Source organism: Dipodomys merriami, unplaced genomic scaffold, assembly GCF_024711535.1.
Source record: "Dipodomys merriami isolate MVZ:Mamm:240054 unplaced genomic scaffold, mDipMer1.0.p SCAF_286, whole genome shotgun sequence".
In the NCBI taxonomy this organism is placed as follows: domain Eukaryota; kingdom Metazoa; phylum Chordata; class Mammalia; order Rodentia; family Heteromyidae; genus Dipodomys; species Dipodomys merriami.
The window spans coordinates 521,250-539,320 of NW_027204337.1; the positions used below are offsets into that span (position 1 = coordinate 521,250).

The 18,071-nt window shown below is 38.4% G+C and overlaps 1 protein-coding gene across 1 annotated transcript in view; it reads right to left on the reverse strand.

Annotated features, from left to right (window-relative positions):
• Window positions 1-18,071, reverse strand: part of LOC138838630 (zinc finger protein 420-like) — a 54,598-nt gene that overhangs the window by 21,908 nt on the left and 14,619 nt on the right. Inside the window, 2 exon segments of the mRNA XM_070038032.1 lie at window positions 3,227-3,457; window positions 4,095-4,184. Of these exon segments, the coding sequence (XP_069894133.1) occupies window positions 3,227-3,457; window positions 4,095-4,184 (321 nt within the window).

The following is an 18,071-nucleotide window of genomic DNA, read 5'->3' on the forward strand; positions in this document are numbered from 1 at the left end:
CTTTTTTAAAAGCCATTTTTCTTGAGGCCCACCTCTGAAAGAATAATTCTCACATTCACCAAAAATTAAACATTCTTCTCTTTTTTTATTTTTATTTTATTTTTTTAAATTTAATTTAATTTTATTTGTGAACATACTGTACAAAGGGGTTACAATTGCATGGGCAGGATAATCGTATATTTCTTACCAAGCATTGCAGCCTCCTCCTTTGTTTACCCTTCACATCACTTCCCAGCCTCCCGCCGCCCCCCCCCACCGCAATCCCAATCCTTCTCCTTCCCTCCCCCCCCCACACACCTACGTTGTAAAGCTCATTTTGGACATGACAACTTGTACTTCTCATCGTTGCAACAGGTCCACCTGTATCCTTAAACAACTCGTTTTTCCCCATCTCCTGCACAAGTTATACTGACATCAAATATAGTGAAAGCAGGGGTTATACTGTGGGGGAGGGACATACAAAGCAACAAGGAGATAATCTTATAAATGCGTTAGAAACACATGCATGAAAGAAAAAAACATTAAAATACATATCTAAGGGTTCATTTTCCTGACATCACATTATCTGACCTTTTCTGCTTGACTCATACATATACTAGATATTGCAAATAAGGGAAACCATGGGACCTATGTTTCTTTGGGCCTGGCTTACTTCACTTAATATAATTTTTTCCAAGTTTTTCCATTTCCTAATATTCTTCTCTTGAATAGTTTATTTCTTCCTTCTTCCTCACTCCTTCCCTTCCTCTTTCCCTCTCTCACTTCCCTCCTCCTTCCTTCCTTCCTCTCAGGGCCTAGAAGTGATGCTGTAGCTCAAATGGCAGATGGTTTTATTTTTTGTTAACTTCAATTTTTGTGAGAGATTGATCAATATCTTTGTGTTCTTGATTATTTCCCCTAATGTCATATCTACTTTGGCCTTCTATGAGATAACACAGGTGCGACACATCTTCCACACTGGTGTTTTATTATAGCTCACTCAGCAGAACAACTAAATGGGCTAAGAGTGAATCAATCACAAGTTGTTCATCACCAGTGATTAATTAAAGAAAAGTGCAAGCACTGAAGACACTTTGGGGTTCTCCCCCAAGAAAAAATGCAGAGATTCTAGTCTTTATTAATCCATCATATTTTTAAATATATATTTTATTGTAAAGATACTGTATCGATTGGTTATACCACTATATGAGTTAGGTCATTAATACATTTTCTATTGAGCATTGTTACACCTCCAAGAAAGACTTTACTATTTTTATGACTTTTTCTAGAAAACTTTTCCATTTTTCCTACATATGATTTTTCTCCTCTTTTTGTGTGAGGGTGTTTGTGTGTGTGTGTGTGTGTGTGTGTGTGTGTGTGTGTGTGTTTTGTGTGTCCTGTGATGAACCCTGAGCTGTGTCTTGTAGTTCGAGGACTCCACATCTGCTATATCATAAGGTCTCTATCCTGTATTTGTTCTGTATTGCAATTTCAATTTTCTTACAGATCAAAGACATTCCCATTTGGTACAATCCTAAGTTATTTCATTTGTGTGAATCAACTTATGTGTGTTAAGCTGTGACCTCCAGGTCTTTCCACATTGGTCACACTTATAAAGTTTCTCTCCTTGTGTCTGTGATGGATGTTAAGCTGTGCCTTCCAGGTGAAAGAATTTCCATGCCTGCTACATACATAACATTTCTCTCTGGTGGGCTTTTTTTCTGATGGACAGAAAGGGGTATGTTCTGGATGAAAGACTTTCCACATAGGTTACATTCATAAAATTTCTCTCCTGTGTGTGCTCTCTGGTGGATAGTAAGTTGTAGCTTCTGGCTGAAATATTTCCACAAATACGACATTTATAAGGTTTCTTTCCTGTGTGTTTTCTGATGGACAGTGAGGTTTGACTTCCAGGTGAAAGTCATTCCACATATGTTACATTCATAATGTTTCTTTCCTGTGTCTCTTATCTGATGGACATTGACGCTTGACTTCCAAGAGAAGGACTTTCCACACATATTATATTCATAAGGTCTCTCTAATGTGTGTGTTTTCTGGTGCACAGTAAGGTTTCTTTTATGGGTGAAAAACTTTCGACACAAGTTACATTCATAAGGTTTCTCTCTATTATGTGTTCTCTGGTGGAGATTAAGATTTGATTTCTTGGTGAAAGATTTTCCACACATCTTACATTCATAAAAATTTCTCTCCTGTGTGTGCTCTCTGGTGGACAGTAAGGTCTGCTTCTGGCTGAAAGACTTTCCATACATATAACATTCATAAGGTATCTTTCCTGTGTGTATTCTGATGGACATTAAGGTTTGACTTCCAGGTGAAACACTTTCCACACACGTTACATTCATAAGGTTTCTCTCTAGTATGTGTTCTCTGGTGGCGAGTAAGTATTGATTTCTGGGTGAAAGACTTTCCACACTTGTTACATTCATAAGGTTTCTCTCCTGTGTGTGTTCTCTGGTGCAGAGTAAGATATGCCTTCCAGGAGAAAGACTTTCCACAAATGTTACATTCAAAAGGTTTCTCTTTTGTGTGTGTTCTCTGGTGGACAGTAAGCTTTGGTTTCTCGGTGAAAGACTTTCAACACATGTTACATTCATAAAGTTTCTCTCTTGTGTGTGTTCTCTGGTGGAGAGTAAGCTTTGATTTCTGGGTGAAAGACTTTCCACACTTGTTACATTCATAAGGTTTCTCTCCTGTGTGTGTTCTCTGGTGTCTAGTAAGATTTGCCTTCCAGGAGAAAGACTTCCACAAATGTTACATTCAAAAGGTTTCTCTGTTGTGTGTGTTCTCTGGTGTCTAGTAAGATATGCCTTGCATATGAAAGATTTTCCACAAATGTTACATTCAAAAGGTTTCTTTTTTGTGTGTGTTCTCTGATGAACAGTAAGCTTTGATTTCTGGATGAAAGACTTTCCACAGATGTTACATTCATAAGGTTTCTCTCCTGTGTGTGTTCTCTGGTGTCTAGTAAGATATGCTTTGCATATGAAAGATTTCCCACAAATGTTACATTCAAAAGGTTTCTCTTTTGTGTGTGTTCTCTGGTGGACAGTAAGCTTTGATTTCTGGGTGAAAGACTTTTGACACATGTTACTTTCATAAGGTTTCTCTCCTGTGTGTGTCCTCTGAGGGACCACAGGGTGTTTCTTCTCAGTGAAAGACTTTTCACACTGTTTACATTCGTCAACTACAGAAGACACATGAGGACTATATGCTGCACACATCTTACCAGGTTCACTGAAAATATCCATGCTCTGACAGCCAGTGACCTTTTCTATCATCATTCCTAAGGAGTTCGCATTATTCTTAATCAGTTCTGACTTCTGTATGGAGCTCAAATGAAAACTTCTTATAAGTCTCACTTTTTCCTCCCCTTGGTTACTATTCATGACTGCTACTTCAGAGAGATACTTGGGACTTTCCTGGCAGCTGCTAATCACATCATCCATTTCTGGGACATCTAAAATGAATAATAGAAAAATAGACAAAAGCATAAATGAGATCCATAAATTCCTTAATGTAAAGATATTTCCTCACATTCTGTTACAATATTTTCAAATTTCAAAGCATTGCTTTATGCAGAATATATATATTTCTCTGCAATGTAGTAATTAAGAAAGTAGTACTGACATTTTACAATGGAAAATAATGTTTTTCTGTATTTCAGATTTTTATCTTTTTCTCAAGGAAATATTTACTCAAATTATTCATCTCCGTACTCTTAATGCTTCCATTCTGAATCTCCCTCTATGCCCAGCACCACTGATACAAAATTGTCCTGATCCTATTTTCCTCCTACCTGCAAAATACTAGTTTAAAATAAAATGAGATCTCACTACATTTATTATTGTCTTTTTCTCTTTATGAATGACTTCTCTACAGACAAAAAGAATTGCTAACATTAACTACACTGGAACATCAAATTCAGTTTGTCTCCACGAGAATTCTGGATTGACAATTCCTTGAGACAAAGGATCACCTAATTCTCTGCCATACATGACTCAGGGCACTAGGAATAATATTGCTCTGTACAGCTCAAGATAAACACACCCACTGGGCTCTGGACCCAACATCACTATTCAAGATGCTTAACTCACCTGTGAAATTCTCTTCTGAGTCTTCTCTCATCCATGGTTCTGCACCTTGCTCCAGCTTCACAATCAATATAGGTTTAGGAACACAGTGCCCTGTGAATAAGAAATAGTGGAGAACTACTGATCTTGCTGGGTCATCATTAATGTAATGTTGCACACATTCTGTTCACTGGGTTGCTCCTAAATCTGGTTTCTCAATTGTTTTATTTTTGGGTGGAGGGATCGGTTGTGGGGCCTGAACTCTGAGCCTGGGAGCTGTATCAAACCTCCTAAACTCAAGGCTAGCATTCTACCACTTGAGCCACAACCGCAATTCTGGCTTTTTTTTTCTGCTTTTTTCAGACTGAGGAATCGAGCACAGGGCCACAAGCATGCAAGGAAAGCGCTCTACCACTGACGCACCTTCCCAGTCCATGGTTTCTCAATTCTTAACATCTCCATGGTGTACTTTCCCGCAGCTTTGGGTTTATTTTGCCAATGTGTGGCTTGGACTCAGCTCTTTTGCTCAAATCTAGCATTCTACTAGTTTGTGTCTTGGCTACATTTCTAGTTTTTGAATGGTTAATTGGAGATAAGAGTCTCATGTTCATTTTTCTACAGTTGCTGGCTTCAAACCAAAATCTTCAGATTTCAGCCTACAGAGTAACTAGGATTGCAAGCTTGAAGCAATGCAACCTATGTCAGGTTTGGCTTACAAATACACACTTTGACACTTTCAACTACTGATTTTCAGATAATACTGACAGTAGTAATGTATATTCTATCTAGACTGTAGATCCACCTATAATAATCACCCCCAAGACTGGGAAGTCAGTTTCCTGTTAGTGGATCATAGTTTAGAACTTTTGTCCAACTACTAATTTGCCTTCTTAATGAATGAGAATAAAATTAGCTCTTGAGTTACATATAATGAGTTGAAGTTTCCCTTAGAAAGAAATGACACTTCCTATGGACTGGAATCTTTTTTTTTTTTTTTAACAAAATGTAATGGTCCAAAGGCTTACACTTGTAACAGTACGTTTAGGAGGTAAGATCAGAAGAGGCAGGCTTGAAACCAACCTGGGCACAGAAACACAGAATATACCCCAAAACAAAATCCAAAATGGAGTTGTGGCTCAAGCAGTAGTGTGAAAGGCAAACAACATCAAGCTCCCAGACCTGAATTTGCCTGCATTTTATACTAGCAGTTCTTTACCTGGGAATGGACAGGAATCTTAAACCTAAATAACATAGTCAAATGTCTACAAAAATAAAAGCACTTGACCTTCCAAATAAAAGTGACGTTTGCTCACCCAAGGATATTAGGTTGCTATAGGTCTCCAGCATCACTTCTCTATGAAGGGTCCTCTGACCAGGATCCAGATACTGCCACTCCTTCCAGGTGAAGTTCACAGCCACATCATCAAATGACATCAGCTTCTGTAATGGCACATTTGCATCAAGAAATTAGGCCTGGGTCATGAGAATTCCAATCTGGAATTTCATTATGCTGCAGGTATGCTTTTGTCTTACATAAAATGTTTGCAGCTGGCTATGTTATTTTTTCACAGGGAAAATTAAATAGCAAATTAGAAATATTTGACAATACATAAACCTGGTCATTAAAATACACAGATTTGCAGGGCACTGGTAGCTTATGCCTGTAATCCTAGCTATTGAGGAGGCTGATGTCTGAGGATCAAGGTTCAAGGCCACCCCAGGCAGTAAAGTCCATGAGACACTTATCTCCAGTAAACCACCAGAAAACTGAAAGTAGCACTGTGACTCAAGTGGTAGTAGAGCACTCACCTTGACCTGAAGAGCTGAGGGACAATAACCAGGCCCAGAATTCAAGCCCCAAGACCAATAAAAAGTTACAGATTCCCTAATGAATGCAAACACATTTCTGCTGCTAGCAATAAAGACAAGATAAAAATTCTAAGGGGATAATAATGTGGCATGATGACATTAAGTCTAAGGTGGTGTCTAAAAATTGTATTATTATTTTTGATAAAATTTTAGTACATATAAGGGTAACAATGAATTAAACAAATATTTTCTCTGCATTTACATTTACTGCTTCACCATAAATTCTATTTAGACCTTCTATTAGCAAGTACTCTCATAAGCAAGCAGAACACATTCAGGATATCACATGGGATACAGAACATAGAACATTACTAGATCAAAGAAAAGCAGTGTCCACATGAACGCTCAAAAAACAGTAACAGTACTCCAGAACGTAGCTAATGATTTATTGGGCCCTTATAAGATTTGATTTAGTTCCCACATAAAAATATGCTAGGTTAACCATGTTTGGTTTAAATACTAAATATTGAAATGTGGTCATAGACAACCTGATATTTCCTTCCTATGTAAATAAGAACTGCTACCATGAAGTTTTGTGAACTTTCTCTACATTCTACAATACAAAATATAGGTGGGAGGGGAATAAAATGTTCCTTGAGAAGATTTTCATTTTAATAGGCCTTCATGGAAGGTGGAGGCAAATTGATAGAGACTCAGGGAACACTCAAAATGACAAAAATGATAAATATGACCAAATGCTCAAATGTGTTAAATATTCCTGAGTCATTTCTCCAGTAGATCTCTAAAGATATATTTCCACTTTTATTAGTTAATAGCGAAATTCCTCAGAGATCAAAATCAATTCCTGAGCAAACTTCTGTGATATTTTGCAACAAATGATATTTCTAATAGAGAAATCCTCATCACTGGATTAATTTTTTTAAATCAAAACTACGTATCTTATACAGGCAGTGAATGAAAATATTTAAAAGTAGTGGTATGGAAAAAAAAACTGAGTACCATGACAAATGAAGTTAGAGCAAAGATAACAGAATCAGGTGAAATCAAATTTTCTAATAGTTTATCAATTGGAGGAAGGACGTCCTTTTCTGTATGGAACTCTGAAGTTGAGCTGAAGGGGAAAAAAGGTTTGCGAGGTTGGATGTCCAGCCTGACAGCATTGAGAGCACTGAGAGCTGGCTGCAGAAGGCTTAAAAGAGAATTCTGGAGAGGGTTAAGAGACTGGAGTGCAGGCCTTTTCCTTACTGTTGGAAAGATAGCATCTGAAACTGAGTTGCTGTTCACCTTGAAGGCTAGGTAAGGTGAACTTCATGTCTGCATTTTCTCTGGGCACCAGGCTTCTGTCTCAGGAGAATAAGGAAACATGTGTGCCTAACAACCTGTTGTGGCTCACATTGTAATATTAATATAGATACTTCGATTTTGCATGTTATCAATGGGAATCTTCCCTGTGTGAACTCAAGGTACTATGCTAGCTTGCTGGCAACCAGAGACCAAGTGCCAGAGAGCCTTCAGAACCCTGGTTTCCCCTAAGTCTATCTGTTTATGTTTTTGTGTTTCTCTAATTTTCTTTGTTTCTGGATTCCTGTAGAACTCTCTAGGCAACAATTTTCCTATACAGTGTGTAAGAAAAATGTCAATCCTAAGAGCCATGTCAGCAAACTAAAAATAATCACTAAGAAAAACTAGTTTCCAGATAGATCATTGAAGAAATGAAAAAACTGAGAGACATATGGAGGAAAGAGAGAATGAGAAAAGTAAGAAAAAATGATTCAAAGATAGATACAAAGAGAGAGAAACAGAAAAATAACCAACACAAGTGAGTAGAAAACCAAAAGTAGAGAGAGATTATAGAGGAAAGAAACCTTGTGAGGATACTTTAGAAAACAAACAAGATTTTGTAAAAAGACCATAAAGTTTAGCAACAAATATAGCCTCAGCTTCAAGTAAGACCAGGACCATGAAGTAGTCCAAGAAGTATATATGGAGAGTAATTTAAATACATATAGGTTAATCATTCCTTAAGAACACACGATGGTACGTATGACCACACTATTTCAGCAATTCCAGCAAAATTTCATTGAGATAGTTTAATGTTACTCATGAGGATGAGATCTGGTTGCAATCTACCCTTCACCTTCCATGAGATGTATCCTGCTCGGTGTCACTACATCACATAACAGATATGACTACATGTTATGACAAGATGAAACCTAGACATTCTGAAGCCAATCTGAATTCAACTTAGAAAGAATATAACCATTTAATCTGCTAAACCTACAAGTAATCTTTATCTCCTAATCTACAAGCTGTCTTTATCTGATTTATGAATATGTTCTTGAGGCTAAATCTGTGTGGTTTGTAGTATTTTTAATTCTTGGACATCTTTAGGTTCATATAATGGAATGGAAAACAAATGAGAAATAAAAAAAACACTCACCAGAGATCCATTCATTCTGTCTTGCTGCTGACAATAAACAGAAGACTCTGGAAGCATGGCTGGGATATAAGGCAAATGACGTATTCAGAAATGAATGCGTGAGATTTTGGGTCCAGAATTTTCTCTTGCAAACATAGTACATGGACTGCAAAACCATAAAGCTGTCTTAAAAGAATCTTTCATATCTCAGACAAAGCATTAAAGTCTACAAGAAACACAAATCCAGTCCATTTCCTGGTAGATAGATATTATTAAACCAACTAATTTCTGTGTTTATGTACACATTAAATTGGAAAAAATGAATGTTCCCACAAATATTATTGAATACTTTAAAGCAAAAACATATCACATTTCCACAAAAAGTATTGATTACTGAATATACTTGGGGATGTAGGAACTGCTTTTTTTTATGCAAAGGTATCCTAGGAATCCATTGGAATTTGTTTTCTACCTCATTCACTTACATATTTAAACACCAGGGAAAGCATGTATGATGTAACTCAGTAGTTTTCATACAAAGTTAGAGAAAAATTGTATACAGAATAGATTTCTTGTGTTATAATATTTCAACAACGGTTGTCAAATGGCACATTACACTGTACCCATTGCACACCTATGCAATGTCTTGCAATTTCCATTTAACATGATTTGGCCAAAGGGACATGAGTAAAGATGAGGTAAATCCAGGTTTGAGAAGTCCTTAATGTTCATTTCCCTAAACAGTCTTGGGAAGAACCTTGGCCATCCTAAAGATACAACATAAAATACTGCATATAGGAGTGACATACCTGAACATAAGCAACACCTACAAAGCATACAACCTTGAGTAAGACATATAACCTCAAGTTTTCTTCTGTGATTTTTCTTTTAAGGCCAAATGTCCCTGACCAATACTTTCTGTACTACCAGGCACAACCAAGCGATAAGAGCTAGCATTAGCAAATCCTTAGATGGGACATTTAACATGAGTTTGCATGATGACATACTAAAAATCATAGTGGTAACAGGCTGAATAAATTATCAAGAAGAAGATTAGGGATTACTACATGAATATATACTTTCAGTCATAACAATTACCCCACCATCCCAAACCACAGCCTCAGGTACCCTCTGATAACTATGCACTGGCTTATTCCTCAATCCAGCGCATCACAATTCCTGGAAATTAGTTTAAATCTTCAAACAACACAAAGTGATTGAGAGTGGTGTAGGAAAGAGTACCACGTGAATCTGGTGCTCAGGGAAGTAGCAACAATTTTTGCATAAGGCAAGGGAAGCTAGTAACATCTTTCTCTTCCTGTGCTTTTCTGCTTCTTGCCTTTAGGGCTTCTCAGAATTGACAAGGTCTGTCCATTTAGGATGGAGATTCCTATTCATAGGGTGCTCTGCTTCAAACATTGCTAGGCTTCATTCCTAAAAATACAGGACCAGCACTCACTACTCCAATATCCCATGTACAACTGTCTCTAGAAACAGAGTCATGTACAAACGCTTGTGAACTCAAGCCAAGAGATTAAAAACTCAAGCCAAACAGATTAACTTATCCCTAGGAGAAACAACACAGAAGCCCCAAATACAAGTGCAATGTAAGAGGACTCAAGGCAGGCATATTTGTCACAATTTCAATAGAATTCTTCCTGTACTCCTCTTATACCTGGGCAAAGCAAATAAAGTCACATGGGTTAATAGAAGAATCCCTTGGTCTTGGAGTACAAATGCAGGGCTCTTGGGCTCTCCTGGTCTGGACAATCACCCAGCTTGCTCTCAGATATTTGGGACCAGGTTCTTGCATCTGAAGGCCCAGAGGCTAATGACAGCACAAACTCCTGAACCTCAAGCAAATTATCAAACCCCAGACTGGAGTAAAGTGTGGAGAGGGAAGTAGCAAGGAGTGTCACGGTAGCAATAATGAGGGCAACCCATATTCCCCAAAATCTGCAGCAATGGCTAAGAGTCCTCTGAACCTCAATAGAAAACAGAGACTCAAACTTATTATAGCATTGTTCTATCAACTGAACATACAATGTAAGTTATGGGGATTGCATAGTAAGCTAGGATTACTCACGCAGTTAGTGAGAACACAATTGTTCCTGCAAGAGGCAGGAAACACCACCCCACCTTTGAAAACCATACCCAGCCCAACTACTAGCATGTATGGATACATAACACAAGCTTGCACAGTAAATGATACAAAACCATGAAACAGGACAGGTCTCTGAAACAGAGGTATGGGATGGTGAGAGGCGTTATGAACTAATAGGCCTCATGGCAGCAGCCAGGCTCAAGATGTCAGGGTGAGCTTGTCCACAAAAACTGAAAAAAATCGGAGCAAGCAAGCTACCACTTATCACATCACTCCTCTGAGACCAGCCCTGCCTTACATACTGGGAGACTCCTACCACCAGAACTGTGGACAAGGTGTCAAATTCACAGGCCCTCCAGGGCGATGGATCATCATAACCATGGGAATCACTGGGCATAGTGGAACCCAAGAGGGATGCACCACATCTCCTGCCTAAGGAATTCTACAAGTGTTATGCATAAATCCATCTTTTTGCATTGGTTCACCTTTTCCTCCAGAGGAAGTCAGAACCATAATCTATCCCTGAACACCTTACCATACTTGTACCTTCTACCTCAGGATCTGCAATAGTCAATAACTGTGATCAATGAAGTAAGAGGATATAATATTTGTATAATAATGACACTTACGTCTGTGAGCAATGAACAATTCAAAAATAATGTACAAAGTAAATTCTATTTAAACTAGTATAATAAACATAATACTTAGAAATAAATGTTTGAAAAATGTAACCAAGAACAATAACAACTATGGGACACAGCTAGTCCAGGAAGCAGCCATTTTTACCTGATCCTTATGTCTTGCTTCTCAGGAACTTACTTTTAACTTTTCCTTCATATTTTATAGGTGCTCCAATGTTGCCCTCTACACATCCAAAAGTGCCTCACGATCTCCATTTTCATGAGGAAAAGCTCAGGTCCACTAAAAGAGGGATGGAAAACCCTTACACTGGAGGAATGAATATCAAGCATGAAAATTTCCTACACAGTCCTTCCAAATCATGATGTGGGAAAGGATCATCAACAATCACAACAAACCCTTAAGAGACAAGCTTAGAATGTCTGATATGAGGAAAGGAGGCAAAAGATTTATTCCATAGTGTAATGGATACAGTCTGGGAAGACAAGTCTGAAGACCCCTAGATATGCGGCCTAGAGTTGCTGACAGGAGCTTCTAGGTTTTGAGAAGAGGTAGAAAATCAAAACAAAATAGGATATGCAAAACAGAAAAGTAAAAACAGACTGGTTTGGAGCAAGTAATCAAGATTCACATGAACATGGACCTGCCCTGAACTCTACCTCCTCCCACATTCATCCTGATCTACGTAGACAACCATTTTTTTTGAAGAGTCTTGGAGGAGGAGTACCATTTTTTAAGAAAGCCTTGGGAGGAAACTTTTCACTAGTCCCCTGAAGCAATTAATAAAAGAAAAGCAAGTACAGCACAGCAAATGCTCACAGACAGTGCCCAAGCTCTGAGGTCAAGCCACAGGACCAACAACAAAAGGGGGGAAAAACTTTATAAGGAAAGACAAATTTCAGACACAAATAACCAAAAACTCCTTAAAATTTCATAGATGGAATTTGGGAGTTTCTTGGAAAGTAATGAGTAGAATTTGAGAAATCAATTTAATTCGAAGATAATAAAGTATATCTGTCTTTAAATTCTGTTATTTTATTCCAGTATATATATTAGAGCAGGGGATGATGGTACCAGAATCAATCAGTTTACTGTCCGCAAGTACCCTTTTTTTTTTTTTTTTTTTTTTTTGGTCGATCTTGTGGCTTGAACCCAGCCTGAGTGCTGTCCCTGCATTTTTAGCTCAAAGTGAGCTCTCTACCACTTGAGCCACAAGGCCACTTCCATTTTTTTTTTTTTTTTTGGTAGTTAGCTGGAGATAGGACTTATGAACTTTCCAGGCTGGCTTTGAACTGGGATCCTCATATCTCAGGTTCCTGAGACCTAAGATTACAGGCATGAGCCATTGGCACCCAACTGCAAATACTGTTGTAAAATGAGAGGGGAGATATTCAAAACTTTAAGGAAAAACAGAGACATAATTTACGTTCTGCAGAACGTACTTTTTGAACAAAAACAAAAACAAAAACTACGTAGTTTCATAACCTCAATTATATTAAAAGAACTAAGAATTAAAAAGCCAAATTATGCAGTGCTCCTAATACATTTGTGTTTTTAATTGGTCTCACAATATTTATGTTGGTAAACTGAATTTTCAAGAAGAAACTCACCTAAGATTCCGCAGCTGGAAGAGAAAGGTCTCCAGGCATCCTTGCACACTTAGGACCAAGTGCCTTGTGCCAATCAAAACCCTGTAACAAGACCACTTCCTCTAGGTGAATTGTGCATGCATTCTGGGAATTGTAGTTTCTATGGGGGTATAGATCCTTTGAAAGTGTTGGGGGGGGAGGGGGCGGGAGCGGTCGGGGGTGGGGGGAAATCAGGGAGGCAGGGGTGGGGGGAAGAGGCACCAGTCCCTCCTTGCCCACTGTTGGTGTTTTTAGTTTGCAAATCCGGGTTACTTTGCTTTTCCCTTGCTGCTGGAAGTGCTCTGAAGTAGAGCTTTGCACTCCATAGTCAGAGCCAAGAGGTAGAAGCCCAGCTTCTCTTTTTCAGGGGATCTTTGGAGCTTTAACTGGAAGCGATCTGAGGCTCCTAGCCAGAGTCTGCCCTTCCCATCTTTCCCCAGTCTGGGGTGGATGATATTTTATGAGCTCATAGGTTTGTGCTGCCATTAGCACTTGTTCCTCCAGGTGCCAGAAAGTGGCTCACAAAACTCTGATTTTTGAGACAAGGAGAGTCAGGAGTTGTGTGTGCGTTTATACTCCTGAACCTAGAGATTCTGGTATGCACACATATGACTTTATGAACTTGGTTTTTTGAATTGAAGTCAATGAATGGTAAACATTCCTTGAAAATGTCTTATATAAACATATTGATCCTCTTTTCATCCTCTGCACTTTCTAGGGCTTTTGAAACTTTCAAAATGCTGCTGGCACCAATATACTCCAATTAATGTGTCTGTTCTTGACAAATTACAATTTCTCCACTAATTTAATTAGCCTATATTACATCACTTAAAATGAGAGAGAGTAGCTGGGCAGGTGGTTCAGTCGTAGACTGCTTGCCTTGCGTGAATGAAGTCCTGGGTTTTATTCCTCAGAACCACATAAGCAGAAAAAGCCAGCAGTGTACTGTGGCTCAAGTAGTAGAGTGCTAGATTTGAGCTGAAGGTCAGAGGGACAGTGCCCAGGCTCAGAGTTCAGGCCCCACACCGACAAAAAAAATATCAGAGAGATTTCCTATATATGTACACCAAAAACAATTGTTAAAACATAATTTGAATACAATATAATGCACTTGATATGTGTGTGCCTGTCCTGATTCTTGAACTCAGGGTCTGAAAATGACCTTGAAATTATTTGGTTCCATGCTAATGTTCACCACTTAAGCCACATTCGCACTTCCCACTACTTTGGTAGTGTATTGGAGATAAGTCTCTCAGACTTTCATATGCCCTGGCTTCAATCTGTGATCCTTTTATCGTTCCTTCATGTCCATCCCAGGGAACCACAAGCAGGCACAGGAGAAAAATTATTATAAGGTTTATTAGAAGGACCATATTTCCCAGGACAGGGAGCACAAGCATTTGTCCCTCTTCTGGTTGCAACAGGATCTGGGGGGCAGGATGTGAATTAAATACATGCTCAGGTGAGTCTGAGATGAGAGAGGGAGTGGCCAGCTGTACTGAGGGAACTCTAGGTCTGGGAAGAGCTCAGGTCTTGGTGGAGCTGAGAAGTAAAGGTGAGGATAATACTAACTTTCCTCAGATCTCAGCCTTCTGAGTAACTAAGATTACAGCTATTACACATGATAGCCCAGTTACAATGCTCTTTTTAAAATTCAGATTATATTCTAATGAAATAATATGAAATAGAAAACTTGAAAGTTTTAAGGCACAATGTTCAGTCACTAATGTGTATGAGGACATTCCAAATCCCAAAACACACAGAAAATGCCCCCACCTTGAAATCTGTAACACTCCTGATCTCAAGTATTGTGAATGTGAACACTTAGTCTATAATAAATTCTTAAGTCTTTCAAAGTGAGAAAACATTCTTGTGACTGAAAAACCCAGTAGTAATGTGCAAGTATTGCTTTTAAAGGATTCATAGTGTCTTTCTCAGCAAAAACAACCTCAATGATGTATACAGAATAGATTTTCACTTTCTGTATATGTCACTGTAAAGGTCATGTATTTTATATTAACAATTACCATTCTATGTAATTGTAGAAACTACATCACTACTCGATAACAGAATATCCTGTGTAATCAACCAATAAGTACAAGCAAAAGCACATTGTGATATAATTTGTTGGTTTTAATTTTGATGGATGTACATTTTGGGGTGTATTTTCTGTTAAGATTGTTTAGTAACACATAAGACTTCAATCTACTGGTGCCTTGGCTGGGGATGGTTGACTGGGATTTTGTCACTCCTCTGACCAACATTTTATGTTGCATCTTTATTAAGCCCTGTAACTCCAGCAGAATGGACATGATTCTTAATATGACTACTTAGGAAAGTGAGGGACTTCTCAATCTGTGTTTATATCATCAGTACTGATGTACCTTGGGCCAAAGCAGGTTCAAACTCAAATTGCAAGTCATTGTACCAAGGTATGCTAATTATTTGCATAAAGGGTAATGTGCCATATGACAACCATTACTGAAATATTCTAAAACAAAAATATGTGTTGTATATATTTTATCTCTATAACTTTGTGTGAAAATACTGTTCATAACCTACATGTGTTTGAATATGTAAATAAATGAGGTAGAGTACAAATAATCAATGGAGTCCTAAGATATCTTTACATTAATAGAAAAATAGTTTATATATCCCTAGGTGTATTTCAGTGATAATTACTTTTAGTGAACAGGTGGCATGTTTTCCTTTTTTGGGTTCAATTTTTCAACAATCTTTTGTAGGAGCTTTAGTTTTTTTTTCTGTTCTTTTTTTGGGGGGAGGGTCTGGTCTTGGGGCCTGAACTCTGGGCCTGGGCCCTGTACCTTAGCTCTTCAGCTGAAGCCTAGCACTCTACTACTTGAGCCACAGTGCCACTTGCAGCTTTTTTCTTTTTGCTTATGTGGTGCTGAGGAATCGAACCCAGGGCTTCAGGCATGCAAGGCAAGTGCTCTACCACTGAGCCATCTTCCCAGCCCCCATGCATATGTTTTTAGTGGACAATTTAATGCTCTTCTTAAGACAGGAATGATTCTTCTCCCATAGGAAGGCTCTTCCAGGCCACATATCATGTTTTGAACAGGAACATCTAGGGTAAAATCACACAGGTTCTTTTCTGACTCCCTTATTTGCCTTCACTCCTAGCCATGGTTCCAGAATCGTTATTCATTGTCACCAGCAAGAAAGCATGAAAGGATCTCTAGTGAGATTCTTTTATTTTTCACTTTGTTTGACATTCCATTATGAACCTAAGGATGTCCAAGATGGATGAAGAGAGAAAAAAAGATTCAGCTTCAGGAACATGTTTCTAAAAATGCTAAAGATGTAGCCAGGCGCGGGTGGCTCACACCTGTAATCCAAGCTACTCAGGAGGTGAGAGCTGAGGATCAGGGTTCAGAGCCAACCCGAGCAGGAAAGTCTGTGAGATTCTTTTATCCAATAAACCACTAGAAAAAGGGAAGTGGCGCTGTGGGTCAAGCTGTAGAGCACTCACCTTGAGCTGAAGAGTACAGGGACAGCACCCAAGCCCAGAGTTCAAGCCCCACGATGGACAAAAATAAAACAAAAAACTAAAGATGGCTTGGAGATTTAGAAGATTATAAAATCTGACATTCCAAGTTAAGTGAAGATATGCTTGTTTGTTTCTACATTTTCTAGTGTGAGAGAAAGTTGTCCCACTAGTTATGTGATTCAGTGACACCCAGGAGATGACTTCTCATTGAAGGTGAAGGATGGCTAGCAACTGCTCAGACATCACATCCTCATATGTAATATTAAACTATCCTAATGAAATTTTACTGGATTTGCTAAAATAGTGTGGTAAAACATAACTTCAAATATTCTACAGGACTGAGTGAGCTAAAAGTACTTCAATTAATCTCTGTAAATACTCTTGGACTGCTTTGTGGTCTTTGTTTTATTTGAAACTTAGGCTGAGCTTGATGGTATTTATAGAAATCTCTGTTTTTCTCTATGGTGCTCTCATAGGAGTTCTCTTACCTATTTTCCCAATTCATTCTATTTTTCCTCTTTATTAGCTTTCTTTCTTTTGCATTACATTTATTTATTGTGAAAATACCATAAAGGGAGGTTACGATTACATGGTCTAGATAGTGAGTACATTTCTTATCACACATTGTTGCCTCCTCCTTTGTTTCCATTTACCATCCCTTCTTTCTTTTTTTTTTTTTTTCTTTTCAGTCATAGTTCTGGAACTCTGGGCCTAGGCGCTATACTTAAACTCTGCAGCTCAAGGCTAGTACTCTACCACTGGTGCCACATCACCACATCCAATTTTCTAGTGGTTAATTGGAGATAAGAGTCTCACAGATGGTCCTGCCTGGGCTGGCTTTGAACTTCTATGCTCAGATCTCAGCCTCCTGACTAGCTAGGATTGCAGGCATGAGCCACCACCATGTGGCTTCACTAGTTTTATTTCTCTCTTTCTTCTCTCATTGTCTATTTCTCTCTCTGTCTCTTTTTCTCTTTCATTCTCTCTGCTTCTCTTTCCTCCATTTTTCTCTTAATTTTACTTTTCTTCAAATGGCTTTTTTATGATACTGTTTCAAGGATACTGAAATATTTGGCCATATTTTCTGTTGAGATCTCTCTTTGAAGGTCTCATTCTGCACTTTACACACGTGGACCACATTGTCCTACATAGTAACTTGAACCTCTGCAAGGACCTATGAACTAGTCAGAAACATAAAGGTATGCGCATGTGGGTTCACATGAAAAAAGATACCAAACTATTCATGACAATCTATCAGACATTTCAATATCAACTTCAATTGAGGTCAATGACTATACAATATGGAGGACTTTAGGCTTTCTCAGGAATGGTAACTTTTCTGCATGAGGGCCAAAGAACCCATTTTACAAAATATCTTCCCTAGCCTTGGAGTGCCTTCTACCTAGGACCCGGGTACTGTCCCTGTTGACAATCTATCAATTTTATTCACAGCACTACTTGTGGGAAATATGGTGATAATTGGCCAGAACACTCTTACAGCAATTCCTACCTAGTTTGCCTTTCAATTGTGATCCTTAAAGCTCATCCTATTGAGCAACTAATTATTCACATGTGAAGCATCAGTGCCCTGTTAGATCAGGAGATCTTAATTTCTTGATCCAAGCAGGACTCATGGTGTCCACATAACAGGATATAAAATTCATAACATCATATAGACATATGCAAAGTTCCTTTTGCAATTACTTGGTAAAGGACTGTTTACCTATCATTCTGTAAACTACATTCAAATGGTTCCACTAAATATTTGGAAGAATGTATTGTTTGCACAGATCCTATTATTGGTCCTCAAAGTGAATTCAGGGGCAAAAATTTGTGAGGCTTCCTTTACCTTCTATACCAGATGCCCTTT